A 19,538-nucleotide genomic window follows, 5' to 3' on the forward strand; every position below is an offset into this window, starting at 1 on the left:
GGGAAAGCGAGTGAAACAAATGTACAAGAAACCTACCGGGCACGTCCTGAAGGTCGATCGCCTCAAGTAGAGCCCAGTCATCAACTGCCTCGTGTTTGTTTCTAAATATTTTTATTTACTTTAGTCCCAATGAAATATGACGTATCTCATGTCTGCATAAATCGGCTTCGAGAAGAATATGCGATACTTCCCCGCCTGTGCACCCGGAGACCGAGGCAAGCGATTTCCATCATGAGCTTTGATTTTCATCTGCCTAGAAAGGCCTGGGCACCTCACTGGGCCGAACAGTCTACGTTGATTCGTCCAATTCCCATTTCCTAGCGATCGCGGCTGTGTCCCCACAGACCCCCAGTGGCCCTAGGGAAAATGTTGGGGTGGCGATCAGGAGTTCACATGCTATGATCGATGCCGAGCAGTTGGGGGCCGACCCAGACCCAGGAATAATATAAGGGCCTCTATGTTTGTATAGATGCATTCCATCACTACATCACCTGGGAATATTGAAGACAAAATGGCAACCCAGACCACGACCATACGCAATCCTGCGGACTCGATGGTGTCGACCTGGCGCCACGACCGATCTCAGTGGACCATCTGGCATTGGATGGTAGAACTGTTTGGCCTGAACATCGTCCCTCTCGATAAGGAAGTTCCAGTCTTTTCCAAGAAACAGAAAATACCAGCCGTGCGAGAATGGTCTCTCCATGTGTGGATTCTCCTGCACGCCGCCGTCCCGCTTATCCTCCATCACGCCTACACGACCTATACCGGCCAGAACCTGGGCCTTATTGGCGCGTTTGCGTTATACTCCACGGCATTTAAGGTTAATGGAATACACGAAGTGAATATCATGCGCCGTCTAGGTCAAGTCTACGGCTTTTTGGATGGTGACAAGCATGCACGGGACGAGATCCCTGATACTGGAGTTGGCAAGGTTATGCGAGAACTGATCTCGACATCAACGTTTCGCATGATCATGGCTATCTACCTTACCTACCAACCGAACGAGGCGCCAGAAACCCTCAGATGGCGATGGCTTCCTTTAGAGATCGGTCTGTACAGTATCACTGTCGATTTCTGGTTCTACTGGTATCACCGCATGATGCACTCGACCGGCTCTCTGTGGAAGTTCCACCGCCGACATCACTTGACGAAGCATCCCAACCCGCTACTCTCTGCTTACGCCGACCATGAGCAAGAGTTCATGGATATCACGGGCATTCCATTGATGGCGTTTGCCACATTGAAGGTCCTTGGGGTGCCTATGGGATTTTATGAGTGGTGGGTCTGCTATCAGTATATTGCCTTCTCGGAGATCATTGGACACAGTGGTCTTCGAATCCACGGCGGTGCGCCCTCCACTGTGAACTGGATTCTAGAGATATTCGACGCAGAGTTAGTGATTGAAGACCACGATCTCCATCACCGCTATGGGTGGAGAAAGAGCCACAATTATGGCAAGCAAACCCGTCTTTGGGACCGAGTTTTCGGTACCTGCCATGACCGCATCGAAAGTGTGAAAGAGAACGTCGATTACTCGAACCGTGTCACAATGCCACTTCTTTGAGTGTTCGCTCAGGTGGGGTTTGAATATTGGAGCGAATAATGTTGTTACGACATAAAGAGATACTGAATAGAAACGCCTCTGGGATATACTGTCTTTTAACTATTGATCAAATGGACCAATATTGGAACTTTTCTGATTTTAGCATAAAATAGCCAAATGGGAAAATTCAAACCCTCCAAAAAAGAGATTTTAAACATAGTACTGTCTCACGATAATTGCCACACGCGAATAATCTGCTCAAGTCTTTATTGAACTTCCAATATATGACCATAAAGCATCCGAACCAATTACATAGAGTCTACAGCGTCCCGATCAAGTCCCATGCTCATAGGCACTCCTCGCCCTCAATTTCGGCCCAAACCAATAGAACAGCCAAGGAATGGGTGCCATAACCAGCGCCGCAAATCCAAGAACACTAGTTGCCCATCCAACACCAAGGGCCTCATACATCTGCGTGACAAACAGTGGAAATGCGGCCGACAGCGTATACCGCGACAAAGACGAGGCGCCACTAGCCGACGCACCGTACTTCGATCCGTATACGTCAAGCATGTAGAAGTTGCAAGGGACGTAGATGAGAATACTCCCCAGAAGAGCGACGCCCTCGGCGACAACCGGGCTGATCCAGTGGATTGATGGTCTTGCTGTCCAGCCAAACCAAAACAGGGCTAAAGGGAGGACGAGGCTTCCGTATAGTGCTGTGTAGAGTCTTTCTTCTGGGTTGTAATTTGCGGAATGTCCTTGTCTAGGGTGCTTTTTGCTTTGTAAAATCATATCTACTGAGATGAGGATAAACGGTGCGGCTATACAACCCGCCACTAGACCGAGGAATGACAGGCCCTGGGCACTAAGCGAGAAGCCGTACACTGTCTGGAACACCCAAGGGCTAGCGACGACAAATGTGTATAGCAGTGCAAACTGGAATCCCGTGTAGAGGCAAATGAATCCGACCAATGGCTCCGTGGCTAGCATATGAAACGGCCGGATGACGGTAGATGTGATGAACTTCCGGAACAGCTGCACGGCACTACCAGACTCACGCGGACCCTCGAGACCGAGCTTCTTCGCCTTCCGCTCAAGAATGATGGTCTTGTAGGACTCGCGCAAGAAGAGAGCAGGTGGATGCACAACCGCGGCGATGATAAGAACCGCCCACGAGGTCCAACGCCACCCCTTGTGTTCGACAGCAAACCCACCGATCAGTGGACCGATGGCACTTCCGATGAACGGAATAGTGTAATACGCCGCCAGGGCATATACTCTTCGCGAGGGGGCCGTGAAATCTGCAATAGTCGCCGCTGCAACAGATACACCTGGTGCAGCAAAGAGGCCAGCCAGGAAGCGACAGACGATCAGCGAGGCGATATTCTGCGACAAACCCGCGCCCAGCATGAAAATATCGAATATTGGCACTGTGAGCAGGTACACGAACTTGCGGCCGAATGTCTCTGAGCATGGGGACGATATCATAGGGCCGAAAGCTAGCCCCAAAGAGTATGCCGAGAGTGGCAGCAATGATACTGTTGTTGAGACGTTGAATTCATGTTGGACTTGTTCGTGGCCTGGAGCGTAGATTGATGCTCCTAGCGTTGTGTTGAAGCCGATACAGCAGATTATCACTGTGGATGCGGTCTTGCGCAGGAACGACCAGTTGCGCGGGTTGTTCTGGTCCGCTTCTCCGTCCCAGTCGTGAATTTGGATGCTGCGTGTGCTGGGTGGTGCTTCCTCAGGGGATTTCCGGGTATCTGCATGCATTTTACACCCAGCGGCACACCTTTTGGCTTGCAGGACCCAATTTAAAGCAAGAACAAATCTTTAATCAAGCATGGTGGTTGAGGTCGGGAAGATAGGAACTTGGCCGAGAGAAGACTGGGGAATTGGCCCCATTGAGATGGATCTGCGTTTAGCCGAGTGCCGAGTTCGGGGAAACGAGACGACGCCGACTACCTTACAGGATTGAAGATGGCAAAGAGAAAAGATCATGTTCATAATTCCGCTGCAACATACAAGATACAACACAGAGATCAAAGAAGTGGTATGTCACAGCCCCCTTCAACGCAAGGCACAAGTATAAAAACAATGTAGAGGAAGAGGAAAGAAACATAGTACAAAAAGGTAAGACATGGCGCTCAAGCAAAATCTCATGGTGATTCAAACCCCAGCAACAATGCAAATATACCGGAGCAAGGAGCTCGCTGCCGATTCAATCAGAAAGCGCGGGAACTGACCATCTCGCCGTACCGGCCACGGCCCTGCGTGGTGTCGTAGGCGTTGACAAGACGCATCTGGCCGCCGTCGTCGGCTTGGGAGAAAGCGTAGCCGCGCTGCTTGCGCATGCGTTGTACTTGGCGAACCTTGCGGATGGCCTTTTGGAACTGTTCCATGCGAGGACGGTAGTCCTGGACGTTGTACTTCTGGATCTCCTGGACATGGTGGTACGCCTGCGGATAGTGCATGCGCTTGGCGTACTTCCAGGCATAGTCACGCAGAAGACACAAGCAAGGTAGAGAGATGGCCATGAGGTAGAAGACGGGGCTCTTGAAAAGGACAGGGATAGTGCCGTAGTACTCGGTGGAGAAACCAACCGCAGGAGCAGCAAAACCATACGCCGGAAGGAAAATAAGCCAAATGACCATGGAACCTGGGATAGCGATAAAGGTGTACTTGGTCCAGATGTTGGTGATGAGCGCAGCTTTGCCGAGGACAGTGGCAAGGGCGGCGGTGTACAGAGCTTCACCCCAAACCCAGTGGCCAGCAGTCGTCCCATCGGCCAAGGGGAGATCCCAGTAGAAGATCAGCTCAGAGACAATGTAGAGGACAAGAGAATGGAAAAATCCATTCAAGATCCAAGCCCAGAAACTGTGTTTGCGGAAGAATGTTCCCTTCTGACCGAGCTGATACAGCTGGGGGTACCGGTCTAACAACCGAGCCGAAATGTACTGGTCGAAGATACCCATGGCGAAGGGAGGCAAAACGGTGAAGAGCACGTTATAGAAGGACAGCGTCCATGACTCGTAGATGACTTCTCCGGAGAATGTGTTTTGGAAGGAGTACTGCGATCAAGTTAGACATGATACACAAAACACTTGGGACGTTCCTCATCTTACCCAGAACTGTGTCATGTATAGTGCGATGTTCTTGTAGAACGAGTACAGAATCACTCGACTGATGCGAGAATAGCTCCATGCTCCGTGCACCAGGAGGAGTTTGCGCAAGAATCGGAATTGTGCAATGGCCACATCTGCTGATCGTGCAGCTTGAAGACCCTCAACACCGCTAATGCCAACACCAACATGCGCTGCCTGGATCATAGACACATCGTTGGCACCGTCACCAATGGCCAAGAGCAGAGACTTTAGATGCCGCTTCACAAGTTTGACAACCAACGCTTTTTGGAGGGGGGAAACACGACTAAAACACAGTTAGCATGCAACGCTTAGGAACGGGCGGACAGAGCTTACCAGCACACCACGGCCTTGCACTGCACCGCCAAATCCAAGAACAACTTCTCCATGTCCTTCTCCAGCGCAAATGTCAAAGACTTTCCATCAATAACCAAGGCCAACGTTTCCAGATCACCGGATAACGCCTGGCTCTTAACGGCCTCGAGCTTTTTCACCAAATTGGACCGCGTATCCTCCGCACTGTCCTCATTGATAATAAGGAGAGTCATGTCTTCTGAGATGAGTTTGCACGACATGCCAATGTTGATGGCCGTTTCCTGGCGGTCACCAGTCAGGACCCAAACCTTGATACCGGCCGTCTGGAGGGTATGAATTGTGTCAGGGACTCCATCCTGAAGGCGATCTTCGATAGCGGTGGCGCCAAGAAGATAGAAATCCTTCTCAATGAGTTCTGCTGCCTTGTCGAGTTCGTCGGCACGGTTGCCACTCACGGTAGTGGCAGCCTTGTCAAAGATCTGCCACCACTGCTGGAACTCAGCCTCGGAGATCTCGCGCATGGCCAAACATAGCGTCCGGAGACCTTCCGATGCATACTCTTCCAGATGCTGAAGCGTCGCTTCCACGGTGGGATTATCAGGATGCAGTCGCTCCATGATGACCGTGTCGGCCCCCTTGCAGTAAATGCGAACCTTTCCGTCTGGGCAACGAAAGATGGTAGACATTCGCTTCCGGGTGGAGTTAAACTCGCACACAGCAAGCAATTCGTACTCTTGCTCCTGGCCGTTGGCTGCGAAGATAACCGATCTAGGCTTCCGGTTCGTGAAGCGATAGCCCAACAAAGCGGCACCATCTACCAATGCACCTTCATCTGGGGAAGCCGCCTGGTACTTGATCTCATTTGGGTCGCTTGTGGAGCGCTCGGGAATGACAGTGTGGCAAGTAGCCAAAAGAGTGAGGAATTGTTGGATGGCATTCTGGGACGGGTGCGAGTGCAGATTTGATCGAAGTGTCTTGAAGTCGAAGACACCAACCTCTGCGCCATCGTCCGCAGTAGCTCGGCGATCTTCCGATACGTCATCTCCGTATTGGACACCAGCGATTGTACATTGCTTGAACTCCATCATATTGCACGTCAGGGTGCCTGTCTTGTCGGAGAAGATGTATTCAATCTGACCAAGCTCCTCAACCAAAGATGAGGTGCGACAAGTGGCGGGTGTGTCCGTCTTGTCATAGTAGATGTCCAAATCAGAGTTAATCAAGAACGCGTGGAAGTACTTGACGATTTCGATCGTCACGAAAAGAGAGATCGGAACCAAATTGGAGTAAAGAACCCAGTAGGTGAAGATGTCCATGAAGAACTGCTTTACCACGTTGCTTGATCCGTAGTCTAGATACCAAAGTTTGTTCGCTTTCGTTCGACGGACGATGAGATCACCCACGGAACTGATGACACTAAGGGCGATGAGAATGGCAACAAGCATCAAAATCTGGACGTTGACCATCCGCTCCACGGCGGTTCGCTTGATCGGTGTTGCCGTCGCATTGCGCATGAGTTTCGTCTCATGCCCGGTAAAGACGACGATGCCATGGATCCACGGAGTATTGCGCAGAGTCGCCCCACGAAGCAGAAGCTGGTCGGGTGCCAAGGGCAATTCCTTCTCACCACCACCGGCATGCATGGTCAAAGTCGCTTCGTAGGTGTATAGGCTGCTGTTGGGCTGCTCCGACCGAACACGCCCGCTCAAGCGACTCAGGTCAGTGGGATTAACCAGATGTGCGGTTTCCGGGATCGCCTGTTTGATTTTCAGGTTTGTCTCGCCGTCCAAATTCGCCGTTTCGATATAGCACAAGCCTTCGGGCTCAGATGATGCGAGCAACACCAAATCGGCCGGAAAAGGCTGTTCGGACTCGACTCGGACCACATCTCCTACCGCGACATCCACCCATTTGGTGTCATGAAACGCGGAACCCTTCAGGACTTGAGTCTTGGAATAATTGAGTCCTCGATCGGACACCCGCCGCTTATAATCCTCCACCAACTCTTTGATGGCCGAGACCAACAAGACAATACCCAGCGGGACAATGGTCGTGAATTTGTTCGTTGGCGAGACATTGGGAATCTGCTGCAGGATAGCCGTGAAAAGGAAGAACAGGTTGGCGTATTTTGAGAATTGTTCGAAGAGGAACTTCGGGATAAAAGTGACGACGTTGTACTTGGAAGTTGACACGTAGTTGCTCACGAATTTGTGTACGGCGTTAGCGGGAGGGTTATTCAAGGTAATGATTCGAGGCCCCAGAGTCGATGGATCGACCTTCCGTCGTCCAAAGCCGAATTTAAAGTCGGACGCGCGGAATTTCCTTCGTTCACTTGTTGTCTCAGCAGCGCTGTCGACCGTTGGCTGTCTAGCAGCTCCCGCTTCTGTCAATGGGAGGTCCATCTCCGAGTACTGCTGCGGCCCCATGCCCAACATGTGTTTTGCTTTGCCCATGAGCCCACCGCCAAGACCCAAGATACTGTTGCGCTCATTTGCCTGGCGCACGCGGTGCGAGCCCGCGATCCGGTCCTCATCTGCGTCGAGATCATAGTAGCCCGAGCGCGTGCTAAACTCATCCGAGTACCGCTGGTAGTTTCCTAGGCCTGATGTCTGGGAGTACGTCCGGTCCATTGATGCCCCAGAGTAAGGGTCGTTGATGTGCATGGCAGGTTGGGCGGGAGGGTGTGCCGCGCTGTCGCCTCGAGGCGGATAAGCTCCGGCATGCTGTGGACGGTTTCCAACAAAGTTATCGTAAGATACGGAGGGGCGTTGGGCGTACGGTTGATCGGAGTCGTCAATGTTGTACTGTTGCAAGAGGTGTTCATCGTTCACTGGCGGGCCCTGGCCGGAGCTGTACATGGGACCGGAGTCCTCCAGTTGCAGCAGGTCATCATCGCGGCCAGCGGATGGATGCGACCCGGGAGGCCTGCCGCTGGCCATGATGGGGAGGCGGAGCGAACACGCTCACTGGGGTAGCGTGGCGGAGCAATGCCCCTGAGGCATTGATCGAAGTGATGGAAAGGTGAATCAACGAAGCGCGAGAAGGGATCAGTCCACAAGGGATAAATGCGGAGAACAGGGAAAAAGGAGGCAGGGAGAGACAGAAACAAGAAATAAGCGGGAGACGTGGAAAAAAAGCGGGAGAGGTTGCGATGGCGTGGCTGACCGAAGGCAGCAATATGGAGCTCTGGGCCAGGCGGGCGGTGAGTGCTGAAGCATTATTGTATGGCGAAAAGAATGTCTAGCAGGCTTTCGATTTGGTATCTTTATTCATCTTATTGTTTTTTAACTAGTGTCCAAGCACTGGGATCTAAAGATAGTTCCATTCATGAGATCACTTTGTTGTGCTTACAGGAGTGTCCATCCTGAGACACCAACTGCCACTAACTCCCGCTAAAGGATAGCGTCGATCCAGCCAAACCCCTTCAGCATGGATCGAGTGCTCTGAGCAGGGATATTATTACTGCGCAAGTCAAAAATGCGAAAAGAACCCAACTAGGAAGAAAAGGAATACTATGGAAATAATTGGTGGTAGCCAATATTTATCATTAAGAAAACAATGCGAAACTCCAGTCCCGATCATCAAGATTCTATTCATACAAAAGGGTCGTCTGGTGATACCTCGCGGTCATTCTCTGCCTTGGCCTCCTCGGCCATACCCTTCTTCGCCCGCCTGGCCAGGTCCGCTTGCAGCACCTTGTCGACAATGGCGTTGACCTCCTTGACTTTTTCCAGCGCCACATTCGACTTATTCACCACAAATAGCGCGTCAATCGGGTCGCCCGCAAACTTGGAGAGAAAGCAGACATCACCCGCATTGTTGATTCCAATCACCAGCTCGCCCTCCGACGCCTGTTCCTCTTTCCGCGTGGCATCCAAAATCACCGTTTTGCCCTCGTCGAAGCTGTGAAACGTTGTCGAAAGCGGCTTCTGTGTGATATTCAATGCCACGGGGACTCGCTCTTCCACACCATAGACCACCACCTGTCCATCCTTCACCACGGCATCGGGACGTCGGAAATGTTGGAGACCCGCCATGACGCCGATGCAAGCTGCATCGGTCAGATTGCCGTCAAAATCGAGGACATGTACGTCTGCCCGAATGCTCCAGCAGCTCACGCCTTGGATGATGCAGAGAGATTCGGTGTCGAGTGCATTGGAATGGCGGATTACTCGGTCGAGGATGTGAGAGACGTATGCTTCGAGGTCATTGGAACTGTACGAGTGGCAATCCATTAGATAATAGCTGGCAAGGCTTGGGTCAATTGGCATACCGTCCATTCTCCCACGCTGGTGAGCCCATTGCAGACAGCTCTAGAGAAATATTGAAGAGGCCATCGAAGGGCCGGTCGTCGCGCGGTTTGGTGACTTCAGCGGAGATGCGCACGACAATGCTACGCCGAATCAGTATCCCAAACAATAACCACGGTCTCAGGCCGAAAAAAGGGAGAGGCACTCACCTGGTCTTGCCCAACCGCAGCTTGACATGGCCATACTCATTGCCAAAGGAAACGCTCAGCGGGCGGAACTGGTCCAGCCCCCGGCCATCCAGACGGACATTCTGGTGCAGGGCATCAAGAATGAAGTCACGCTCTGCCACCGACAGAGGGGCCTCCTTGGACATGATTGTAGAAGCGCGGGGACCAAGAGGATTTGCGATGCGCTTTTTGCCTGGCTGGAACAAGGCGGTGAGCGAAAAGTGTGGAGGCCTGAGGCAGATACGGGCAAATGCGGTCGGGCGATCATCGTGACCTTTTTGACCTGATACACTCACTCACTCCTACAGCCGCAATGACTACAGGTATGCTTCCCTTGAATTGATTTATGGTTCTTGCTAACCCCGTCCAGCTCACAGACCGACCTTCGATCCCGTATGACCCGCAAGCCCACTCTCCCAATTCGCGATGGAAAACTAACAGCCACAGGCGCAAGGGAAAGAGGCTCTCCGAGGCCCAGCCTACCACCAGCGACTCCTCCCAGCACACACACACCTGAAAGTCCGGTATGTGCCGGACAGACATGGGACAAGACAAGCGCTAACTGTGGCCCAGTCAACCCGGACAAGGTGGCGACGCCGATACACAAGCCCGTGATCTTCGCGCAGAACTACTCCAAGCCGAGGCGGCGCACTTCGCTAAGAAGAACGGTGTGCCCGTTAACGAGCCGATTGTTGCAGAATCTACTGCCACAAAGCGGCAGCTGGACGCCGCCCGCTCGGACGGAAGTGGTGCGGACGGTGACGCAGAGGAAGATCCAGAGGCAAAGCGGAGACGCATTTTAGAGGAGACAAGGGACATTGATGCGGATTCTGACGGGTCGGAAGACGATAGCAGCGAGGAGGAGAGGTATGATCCACGCAATACATAGTAAAAGAGCGTTATTGACCCCAGCAGTGATGACGACGAAGACGAGGCGGCAGAGCTGATGCGCGAGCTGGAGAAGATCAAGAAAGAGCGGCTGGAGCAGAAGGAGAAAGAGGTATGGTTCTTTTTTCAAGAGGTTTGAGACGTCATGTTAACAAATATCCAGGAACGCGAGCGAGCTGTCGAAGAGGAAGAGCAACGAGAAGTCGAGATTGCTCGCGGCAATCCGCTGCTCAACACGCAGGACTTCAATATGAAGCGGCGGTGGGACGACGACGTGGTGTTCAAGAACCAGGCTCGAGGCACGGAGGGCAAGGATGGCAAGGAATTTGTCAATGATCTGCTTCGTTCCGACTTCCACAAGCGCTTTATGGTATGTACTGCGGACGGTCTGCTCTGTGATTGTACTAACTGAGCATTTAGGGGAAATACGTTCGATAGATATTTCTTCGCGGCAGGAGGATTTGGTTGGTAGTAGTTAAAGACTTTCAATGAATACCCATCCAACAATGACCACAAACTATATATTAATACGTAAGGAACTATCCCGGTCTCGGATATATATTTCTAGTTGTGGATGTAGTTCCAGCCTGTATCACCTTTCTGTTAATAATTACCAACGATACTAAGCCTGTAGCTAATGGCAGAAATACTCGTACCAAAAGTCATCTTTGGTCATACTTGAGCTCAGTCCTTCTATGTTGTTCGGGCTGCTCTGCATCCCCCACTTCTCCATATTGCCCACGGCCACCGCCCTCCGCCTAATCAAGACGATCTTCCAACTTCACCTCCTCAACCTCACCATGGAGTCCCAACCAACAGCAAAAGCCCTGCAAAGTGAGTCTTGCTCTGTGTGTACTACTTGAACATCTTGTCTGCTAACACAGCCCCGATCCAGATCGCATCAATGCCGATATCTCGCAACTGCTCCAACGGTTCGAGAATATCATGGCAACAGCTACAGTAAGTCTATTCCGATCTGCACCTGGAGGCTACTAACCCAATTTCCAGGTCGACAACCCAAGCTACACCTCCACGGCCGTGGAAACGTACCAACTAGATGTGGAGTCTACTGCATTGGTAATCCGCCCTCTCCAGCCGCCCTGAGCTCCAGACACTTATCTCTCACTCTTCTTTCCTAAGTAACTGAAAATACTAACATGCCATGCCCATCCAGATCCGCGCCGCAGAAGACATTCTCGCCCTCACCCGCACCATGAAAGAAACCTGGCTCTTTGGCAAGCTGAATACTCTCGGCGAAGACGAGCGTGACGTGCAGCGGAGAGAAAAGCTGGAGAAGGATGTACTTGCCGTGCGGAAGGCTGTTGAGGAGGGTGGGTTGTTGAAGCCGTATTCTGAGTAGCGTTTTGCGTACACGGTGCGCTGGCGGTCTATTTTTTTTCTTAATTGGTGGGCAGGGTGTTTGGTGTTGGGATTTAGCGATACAATAACATGGATATGGATGGATATAGAGGGGGATATGAATCATTGCCTCTTTTTCATGTACGTATAGCAGGCGTTATCTATCCTTGAACTTACCAATATCAGCTATTTCATGGCATAAAAGAACTAGAACGGCATATTTTTTTTGGACATGTTTGTCAAGATACATTTATCGGTCCCATTGTTTGTTTGTTTATCAATGAGTGGGTGGTGGTAGACATGCTGCCTAGACCTGTAACCTGGTATGTAATAGCAGTCCTCCTCCCTTCTTTTCTTCTTACATTCACCTACTGTGGTGACCCAACACTACCGCAACCACTATTGGTTTCGATATCCCAGAGGCTTGAATTTATATACACTGGCGATTCTGCTACGAGCTTCACAATACAATATCGATATGCAAGGTACGTGGTTTCAAACCCATTCGCTTCTGGCCCAGAGCATTACATTGACGCAACTCGTGTCATTCAGTGTTTTGCTATTATTGCCATCGCCATCCTTCAAAATGGCTCTTTTCATCGAAACCATTCCTTCGTACGACCAGCCACCATGACTTCCAATCTTCCCGCTACTGCCGCCGCCGCATCCACCATCACCTCCATCGAGGCCACGTTCGGCTGGGGCACCAAGTTCTGGCAGCGTGCGTGATGGCGAGGAATACCACAGCGGTGAAATATTATGAATCACCAAACTAAAGAACGCCATGTCAAATACGGGTTGTTCTCGAGCTACAACTACCACGCCTTTCTCAGGTTAGAGGTGCATAACAGTCGATAGCTGTTCTTCTATTCGGCAGCTGTCTAATATCTGTGTCAGTCTAACTTGGTCTTTATGTGGTCATTGGGCATCCTGGTTTTTGAGATGCTGTGCGGGCTCGCTCCATTTTGGGACAGCGGCTCCCCGGCCAACATCTATGAAAATATCCTGTTCGCCAGGCACTGGACCACTACGGGGCGGGTACTAGTGTAGTGATGACCCCGCGCTTATCTCAAATCCTGCCACCCACCACCCACCCAATATAAATAGCACCTATCACCCACCTAATATAAAAAGTAATCTCTTTCTCATAATCCTCGTGTAGTCCTATCCCTATCCGTCCACAAAATGCAGGCTCTTGAGGAAAAGATCGAACGAGCCACCATGACTAGGAAGCTGCCAGCCACTGTCCTTGCTGCGGCCAGTCGCGATGGTGAGCATATATTCTCTCTCTCTCTCTTTCTCTCTCTCTCACCACCACGACCGCCACAACCACCGCGATGTCACTACTAGTAACAGTCATCTAGCTGACTAGTCGAACCTCAGGTTCCTTGGAGTACTTCAAACCCTTTGGCAAAAGTCGTTTAGAAGAAGACTCCCCACCAGTCTCGTCTGACACAACGTTCTGTCTCGCCTCTGTCACGAAGTTGGTCACGTCTGTGGCGGCAATGCAGGTGGTTGAGCGTGGCTTAGTAGGGCTAGATGATGACATTGCTAAATTTCTACCCGAATGGAAACATCCGCAAATTCTAGTTGGGTTTGAAGGGGAAGAAGACGGAGAGAAGCCTCTTTTGATTCGAGCGCAGGATCGGATCACGTTGAGGTAACACCTCAATTTCGTTCCGTACCTTGTACTATTGAGGGAGTCATGATTTTCTAACCGGCTCTTAGGCAGCTGTTATCCCATACTTCCGGGATCGCTAGCTTGGACGAGGAAAAGCTAATGAAATACTACGCTGTTCTTGGCGATAGCAGAGGAACCGTACTTATGCGATATTTCAAGAATGACGACCCTAAAGTCAAAGCAAAGGCATTAGAGGAAGTTCGGGAGATGATGGGTAGTTTGGTATGTCATTGATTCCACTTTTTGCTACCTTCCCTTTCCTAATAACAATCAATGAAACGGTAGTCGGTTGTGCCACTTTTATTTGAACCAGGGACAGATTGGGTGTACGGACAGGGTACCGATTGGGCTGGCCAAATCGTGAGAATTATCTCTGTATCGCCGACTCTTTGCTAGATCATCACTAAGCCACTATAGGTTGAGCGAGTCACAAATATGACTCTCGAGCAATACTGCCTCGAAAACATATTTAAGCTGCTGGGAATGACACATACGACGTACCGTCTCTTGGACAATCCACATGTCGCTGCCAACCTTATGCATCTGACATCTCGACGTCCCGATGGCACTGTCCAACCGTCTGAGAGTGTATATCCAATCAATCCCAAAGTCGACATGGGCGGTTCCAACCTATATACTTCTGGTACAGATTTCCTGAAGCTCCTCTCATCTTTGCTCCGTAACGATGAGAAGTTACTTCATCCTGAGACAACCGACCTCATGTTCGGTTACCGCCTGCCTAACAGAAAGACGTTTGGACATTTCCGAACTAATCCCGAACATCTCGAAGATAACTTCGGTGACTTAGCTCCCGTCGGTATGGAAGTAGACCATTGTCTCGCCGGGATGGTGAACCAAGCAGATTTGTTAGGAGGTAGAAAGGCTGGTAGCATTACCTGGCAAGGCGCTACGTGCTGTTATTGGGTACTTCCTTTTGCGTTGCCTTCTCAACTGATCTCTACTAACACTTGATAGTGGATTGACCGGAAGGCTGGGTTGTGTGGTTTTTATGGCTCTCAGAGCATGATTGTCCACGATCAACGTGTGACAGCGGGATTTATTCGCGAGTTCGAGAAGTCACTTTATGATGTATATGAGCCGGCTGCAATTAATTGCTAGGAAGCTTGGAAGGAGCTCTCATGACACGAAAGGCGTCAGGCGGAGCTGTGTGCAGATGTCAAGGGGCCGCGTGTTTCTAGTCAAACGAGACCATCCAATGATTTCACCCTGTAGGTCAGCTGAGAAGGCCAATGCACCGGTTGCGCGATTAGGGCCGACTCTCACTCACATTTGAACCGTGTCAAACTAGTGAATGGGACTTTATAACCGACTAGGCTGCGCTTGGGCCTCCCAGACGGAGATTTGCATAGAGGATTTGAGGTTGAGCCTCATCCTCGCCCCCAAAGCCGGAGCCACAAGAAGCGTGTATGGGATACTCTGTTGGGGAGAAATGGATGTAAATGAAAGAAATATATGAAACTGTCATTGGAATAGCATTCTGATAGAAGAATTATAGATCTATAGATAATTGATTGACACAAATACGAAGCGCGGATCCAGCGTGCTTAAGTCTCATTATAAAGAGTTGGATATCGATGCCTATTTCGGCAGTGCTAAGGATAGAACGTAAAAATGACGGGTTGTTTAATTCCTGAGGTGGATTCAAGAAAATCAAGTTTGTCACTAGGAAGTTCGAAGGGGAGGGTGAAAGTTACTAGCGATAGAAAACGTCATTTTGGCTTGGACCCCTAGGAACATCAATAGGCAGTAGAGCGGTTAGCACGATGAGAGCGAAAGGGGGTGAGCAACGGGGTGAGCGCTCAGGTTGCTCAGGTCCCGCTCAGAGGTCGCTCAGAGATCGTTCAGAGCTTGCTCAGGGCTAGCTTAGAGCGCTCAGGGAGCGGCTCACCCCGTGATCCCAGAGCTGATCGCTTCCCGAGAGGGTAGCCTTACCATCACCATTATTACGTCTGAAAGAAGACGCACTATTCTTGTTTTGAAAGGAAACTCCTTCCATTGACAAGCTACTATCATTAGAATATCCCCAGACCATATAAAAGAAAATTGCAGCTACCCAGAGACAGGTAGGCACACAGACTGGGATTGGGAAGGAAACTAGAGCTCCCATCTGGACAGATCTGCTCGGTCCTTATCACCATCAGGGGAAATGGCGAGGCCCCACCGTTCCCAAATATCGAGCATAGGCTCCTCTTCCATATTCTCATTCTCCTCCTCATCACCACCCCCGACGACGTCCTCGTCGGGGGACCCAATCTTGGTAGGGTCCCTGAAGTCAACAAAGTACCTACTTCAATGATTAGCCACAAGCGTAGAACCACGATAAAATACTCACAATTTCTGGAAAGAAGCGTCCCAGAACAAGTTACTTGCCCAAGGAAATGTGGGCACCCACCCCATTTTCGCTAGCATGCGATACTCCTTGTCAAAGCACATTCGAATCTGCTCTCGCTCAAGATCGCTGAACTTTGCAAAGAACGTATGAGGTGAAGCTCGATACCGAGGCAAGATCCTGTCATCAGCCAGTCGAACTCCAGGGACGCGCTGGAATACAGTGTGGATAATGTAACCACCAGGAACAAACCCTTGACCATCCTGGACGTCTTCTTTGATGGCAAGGAGGGCAGGCGTGATGGTCGATTTTTGCTCGTGGAGGGCCTTGAGGGCGTGGACCTCACGGTGGTAGCTAGGAGTGGCCTGCTTGGCTCGCTCGTCAACCGGGAAGAACTCTGTTCCCAGGTGCGGAACTTGCTGGTAGACACGCATGTAGGCCTCTTGGCCAGTTGCAGGGTTGCGGACAAGGAAGGTCGCAAAGGCCCACGAAGGTAACCCTGGTTCAACGTCGAACTCCTCCAGCTGAGAGTTTTGCTGGGAGAGCTTGGTGGTGATGATCCACGCGGTGTGCTCAGGCTGCTCGAAGGTGATAATCTTGCCTAGCGCATAATGGGGAGGAGGAAAGAAACCGACTTCAGTCATGATGGCTGATGCGGGAGTTGCGGGAGAGAAGAGAAGAGAGGTTGACCCATAAGTACAAAAGCTTATCACAATAGTGACTCTGGTGCCTGAGGACTGCAACTCTGATTTAGTACCCGTTAAGAATCTCAAGCCCTATTGCAGTCTATTTACGTCATTGGAACTCTATGCCCGTGAATTTCAAAAAACCTCAAACATGAAATACTTGGGGAGGTGTCTACCTACACATGTAGTATGTAGTCATGCAATAAGAAAACTCTCAGCTAGGTCTATTTTGGATGGGGCCTGCCATCAACAAATGTCATATCTAATAACTTCACGTTCTAACTGAAACCCATATCGGATCCCACGTCTTCGGTAGCTACATCAGTGGAGTTCATACGAGCCCATCTAAGTAGAAGGGACACCCAGAGCGCAAAGGAAAACGTAACTGTTCCTGGGGCAGTATTTTCTTTCCTTGTTTGCGGTGAAGTTCCATATATTAAGCGATGCCTGATATTTCCACATCTCGCATCCAACACTGTCTTATACAGCATGAAGTGTCTTCTCGACTAAGACATTTAAATTCTTAAATGTAAAGATAGCTATACTTTACCAAATAGCGCATGGGAGACAATTACTTAGGTATCAGTAATAGAGCGCAGATGTTTGCGTTACTGGCATTGGGCTCCAGAAATCAATTGTTTACCAGCACACTCATGTTCTCTCGTGCTTGCCTACTGTTGTTGTCACCTTTGAAGACTCTACTCATCCACCTTCAAGAACCACAATCGTTGTGAGCTATCGGACTTCAATCTCCAACGAGAAACGCGATGGTCGGCAAATCAAAGCGCGCGAAAAACGTGGTCGACGAGAGGCTACCTCCTCTGAAGAGAGGTCCTAAAAGCACCACGTCCAGTGCTTTACATCAGATAAAGTATGCTGGGCGGCTTGAACAGTGGATTACTTTCCAAAAGGAAGTTACAGAAGCCGTGAACCAGCAAGAGTGGCACCAACACCCTGGCATCGTTGGATACGGCCCATCCGGGCAGCCAGGTCACCACAACGTCGCCCATGAGCAAGTCTGCGTTGGGGATGAAACCGGAGTGCAAGGACGCTTCCAACAGAACGTGGGACAGGCCATGAGCGCGGTATTCAGCTCACAGAGCTATGATTTGAGGTTTGCAGACTTCAAATGCTCAGCAAGTTCCTACTCGCGCACCCCGGACAGCATCATCATGGACTCCCAGGGATCCATCAAGGCAGTTGGGGAGTTGAAGGCCCCATGGGTTCCCGATCATCAAGTGAACAAACTGATGACACTCATAATGATGGTATACTTAAAGAGAGCTATTGGGCAGCTGGCGCGATACATGAAAGAACTCCATGTAAAATATGGGTTCTTCTCGATCTACGACTGCCACGTGTTCTTCAAGCAAGAGCTTGTCAACGGCAACTGGACACTTTTTTTATTCAGAAGCTGTCAAAGATCCGGCCACTGAGGCCACAACTGGTCTTACTGCTCAACAGTGTTTCTTCTTTCTTGGGGTGGCAGGAAGCCAAGCAGGCCAGTCAAACAACACAACACCAGCCAACCAGTGGTGCAAGGATTTGAGCCGGCGTTAATCGCTTCCCTGTTGCCTAAAAGGTTTCCTGCCTTGAGCTGCGTCGATGTATCGCAGGGTCCCGTTGACTGGACCTGCGTGGTAGTGGAGGGAATGCCAGGCGAGGGCCTAAGACCCCTTATGGGGCAGCCAGCCGACTAGTGCGACCTCTAGCCACGTGGGAAATTTTTTCGGGGCCGTGCAGGTTTTGTATTTTAGTTTCTGGGCCCTTCGGGGCATGAACTGACTGGTTCAGCGGCTTTTCTTCCTGTGCGGTTGGACGGCTTTCTATAGCCTACCACACGTAGGCATGCGATTATTGTAGCAAAATGATCGCTGAAGATATGTACTCAGAAGTACCACTTCAATAAACAGTTAGATCTATGACCGCTATTATGTTTTACTAGAAAACAAGTGTGTGGTCCAAATTCTTGACGTTGATGCAGGATATAGATCTTATCAACGCCGATAAGGTGCGCAGCTCCGATAAACAAACCCATCTTCCTCCCACTTTCAACTTCTCCCTCAACACACCACCTCAAACAACCAAAATGCCACCCCCAGCCCAGCACTCCCTCCCCCTAACCCTAATAGTGGCCACGACCCCCGTCCGCCTGCCACCAACACCATCCGCATCCACAAATGGCAATGGCACAGCATCCCAAACAGCCCGCCTCGGCATCGGCCACAAAGGCACCCTCCCCTGGCCGCGCATAAAAGCAGACATGACCTTCTTCGCGCGTGTGACATCGCGTCCGCCCGCGCCGGGAACCACCAACGCCATCATCATGGGCCGCAAGACGTACGATTCTGTCCCGGTGCATCTGCGCCCGCTTGCGAAACGGATTAATGTCGTTATCACCCGGGATAAGTCTGGGGCTGTGGCGGAGGGGGTCATGCGGGAGTTGGAGGTTAGGAGGGGGAAGATTGCTGCCAAGGCTGCTGCTGCCTCTGGTGCTGCTGGAGTAGAGGCGTCTACGGGCCCAGAAGATACGGAGGCGAAACCTGCGAAGAAACCAGAAGAACCAGTCACCGACGCAATCGTCACGCGCAGTCTCGACGATGCCCTCACCGAATTACACAAACACTACGGAGCCAGCGGCCGCCTAGGCAAGATCTATGTAATCGGCGGCGCCGAGATCTATGCGGCCGCGTTGGCAAGACCATCGTCATCAACCGCAGCATCAACGGAACTATCACGCAGACCGATCAGGGTGGTTATGACGAATGTGGCCCGTAAACGCACTGCAGATGAAGAAGGGAAGGAGACGGAGCCGCCGTCGGCGTTCGACTGCGATACGTTCTTCCCTGTTGATGAGCTGAGCGCGCAGAATGGGTGGCGGAGTGTTTCGAAGGACGAGGTCTCGGAATGGGTTGGGGAGGAGGTTAGTGGGGAATGGAGGGAGGATGGGGAGGTGGAGATTCAGATGGTTGGGTTTGAGAGGGTTTGAGATATACTCTAGCATCTATAATCATGGTCCTTGTGGATGTGATGATATACAGTGTAGTGCGGTGGAGAAGTAATGCATTGCAAGTGTGCTCGATTGGAGAT

The 19,538-nt window shown here is 51.0% G+C and overlaps 10 protein-coding genes across 10 annotated transcripts; 6 read left to right on the forward strand and 4 right to left on the reverse strand.

Annotated features, from left to right (window-relative positions):
* Window positions 1–511: 511 nt before the first annotated feature.
* Window positions 512–1,567, forward strand: N7474_007427 (sterol desaturase family protein; the record flags this gene model as incomplete). Its single annotated transcript, XM_057198837.1, has 1 exon — window positions 512–1,567. The coding sequence occupies one exon, from the start codon at window positions 512–514 to the stop codon at window positions 1,565–1,567; it is 1,056 nt and encodes a 351-aa protein (XP_057052277.1).
* A 312-nt stretch (window positions 1,568–1,879) lies between these two features.
* Window positions 1,880–3,322, reverse strand: N7474_007428 (MFS transporter; the record flags this gene model as incomplete). Its single annotated transcript, XM_057198838.1, has 1 exon — window positions 1,880–3,322. One exon carries the CDS (start codon window positions 3,320–3,322, stop codon window positions 1,880–1,882), a length of 1,443 nt encoding a protein of 480 aa, XP_057052278.1.
* A 452-nt stretch (window positions 3,323–3,774) lies between these two features.
* N7474_007429 (aminophospholipid-translocating P4-type ATPase DRS2) lies at window positions 3,775–7,946 on the reverse strand (the record flags this gene model as incomplete). Its single annotated transcript, XM_057198839.1, has 3 exons — window positions 3,775–4,620; window positions 4,675–4,978; window positions 5,029–7,946. 3 exons carry the CDS (start codon window positions 7,944–7,946, stop codon window positions 3,775–3,777), a joined length of 4,068 nt encoding a protein of 1,355 aa, XP_057052279.1.
* A 660-nt stretch (window positions 7,947–8,606) lies between these two features.
* On the reverse strand, window positions 8,607–9,752 carry N7474_007430 (exosome non-catalytic core subunit RRP45; the record flags this gene model as incomplete). The annotated part of the gene is made up of 4 exons (XM_057198840.1): window positions 8,607–9,222; window positions 9,281–9,400; window positions 9,467–9,681; window positions 9,729–9,752. Coding segments are annotated over 4 exons (975 nt in total), but the record flags the coding sequence as incomplete, so codon positions are not given.
* A 45-nt stretch (window positions 9,753–9,797) lies between these two features.
* N7474_007431 (spliceosome-associated CWC15 family protein) lies at window positions 9,798–10,784 on the forward strand (the record flags this gene model as incomplete). Its single annotated transcript, XM_057198841.1, has 6 exons — window positions 9,798–9,807; window positions 9,855–9,877; window positions 9,932–10,008; window positions 10,058–10,351; window positions 10,400–10,484; window positions 10,536–10,784. The coding sequence occupies 6 exons, from the start codon at window positions 9,798–9,800 to the stop codon at window positions 10,782–10,784; spliced, it is 738 nt and encodes a 245-aa protein (XP_057052281.1).
* Window positions 10,785–11,172: 388 nt separating this feature from the next.
* Window positions 11,173–11,732, forward strand: N7474_007432 (RNA polymerase II mediator complex head subunit MED22; the record flags this gene model as incomplete). The annotated part of the gene is made up of 4 exons (XM_057198842.1): window positions 11,173–11,206; window positions 11,268–11,332; window positions 11,381–11,449; window positions 11,547–11,732. The coding sequence occupies 4 exons, from the start codon at window positions 11,173–11,175 to the stop codon at window positions 11,730–11,732; spliced, it is 354 nt and encodes a 117-aa protein (XP_057052282.1).
* Window positions 11,733–12,916: 1,184 nt separating this feature from the next.
* N7474_007433 (serine hydrolase domain-containing protein) lies at window positions 12,917–14,395 on the forward strand (the record flags this gene model as incomplete). The annotated part of the gene is made up of 6 exons (XM_057198843.1): window positions 12,917–13,001; window positions 13,115–13,391; window positions 13,460–13,634; window positions 13,698–13,772; window positions 13,830–14,229; window positions 14,388–14,395. 6 exons carry the CDS (start codon window positions 12,917–12,919, stop codon window positions 14,393–14,395), a joined length of 1,020 nt encoding a protein of 339 aa, XP_057052283.1.
* Window positions 14,396–15,527: 1,132 nt separating this feature from the next.
* Window positions 15,528–16,406, reverse strand: N7474_007434 (uncharacterized protein; the record flags this gene model as incomplete). Its single annotated transcript, XM_057198844.1, has 2 exons — window positions 15,528–15,717; window positions 15,766–16,406. The coding sequence occupies 2 exons, from the start codon at window positions 16,404–16,406 to the stop codon at window positions 15,528–15,530; spliced, it is 831 nt and encodes a 276-aa protein (XP_057052284.1).
* Window positions 16,407–17,215: 809 nt separating this feature from the next.
* N7474_007435 (uncharacterized protein) lies at window positions 17,216–17,884 on the forward strand (the record flags this gene model as incomplete). The annotated part of the gene is made up of 1 exon (XM_057198845.1): window positions 17,216–17,884. The coding sequence occupies one exon, from the start codon at window positions 17,216–17,218 to the stop codon at window positions 17,882–17,884; it is 669 nt and encodes a 222-aa protein (XP_057052285.1).
* A 653-nt stretch (window positions 17,885–18,537) lies between these two features.
* Window positions 18,538–19,437, forward strand: N7474_007436 (dihydrofolate reductase; the record flags this gene model as incomplete). Its single annotated transcript, XM_057198846.1, has 1 exon — window positions 18,538–19,437. The coding sequence occupies one exon, from the start codon at window positions 18,538–18,540 to the stop codon at window positions 19,435–19,437; it is 900 nt and encodes a 299-aa protein (XP_057052286.1).
* Window positions 19,438–19,538: the final 101 nt, after the last annotated feature.

The sequence above is a fragment of the Penicillium riverlandense genome, assembly GCF_028828495.1.
Source record: "Penicillium riverlandense strain IBT 135883 chromosome Unknown utg000006l_segment0_segment0, whole genome shotgun sequence".
NCBI classification, from domain to species: Eukaryota; Fungi; Ascomycota; class Eurotiomycetes; order Eurotiales; family Aspergillaceae; genus Penicillium; species Penicillium riverlandense.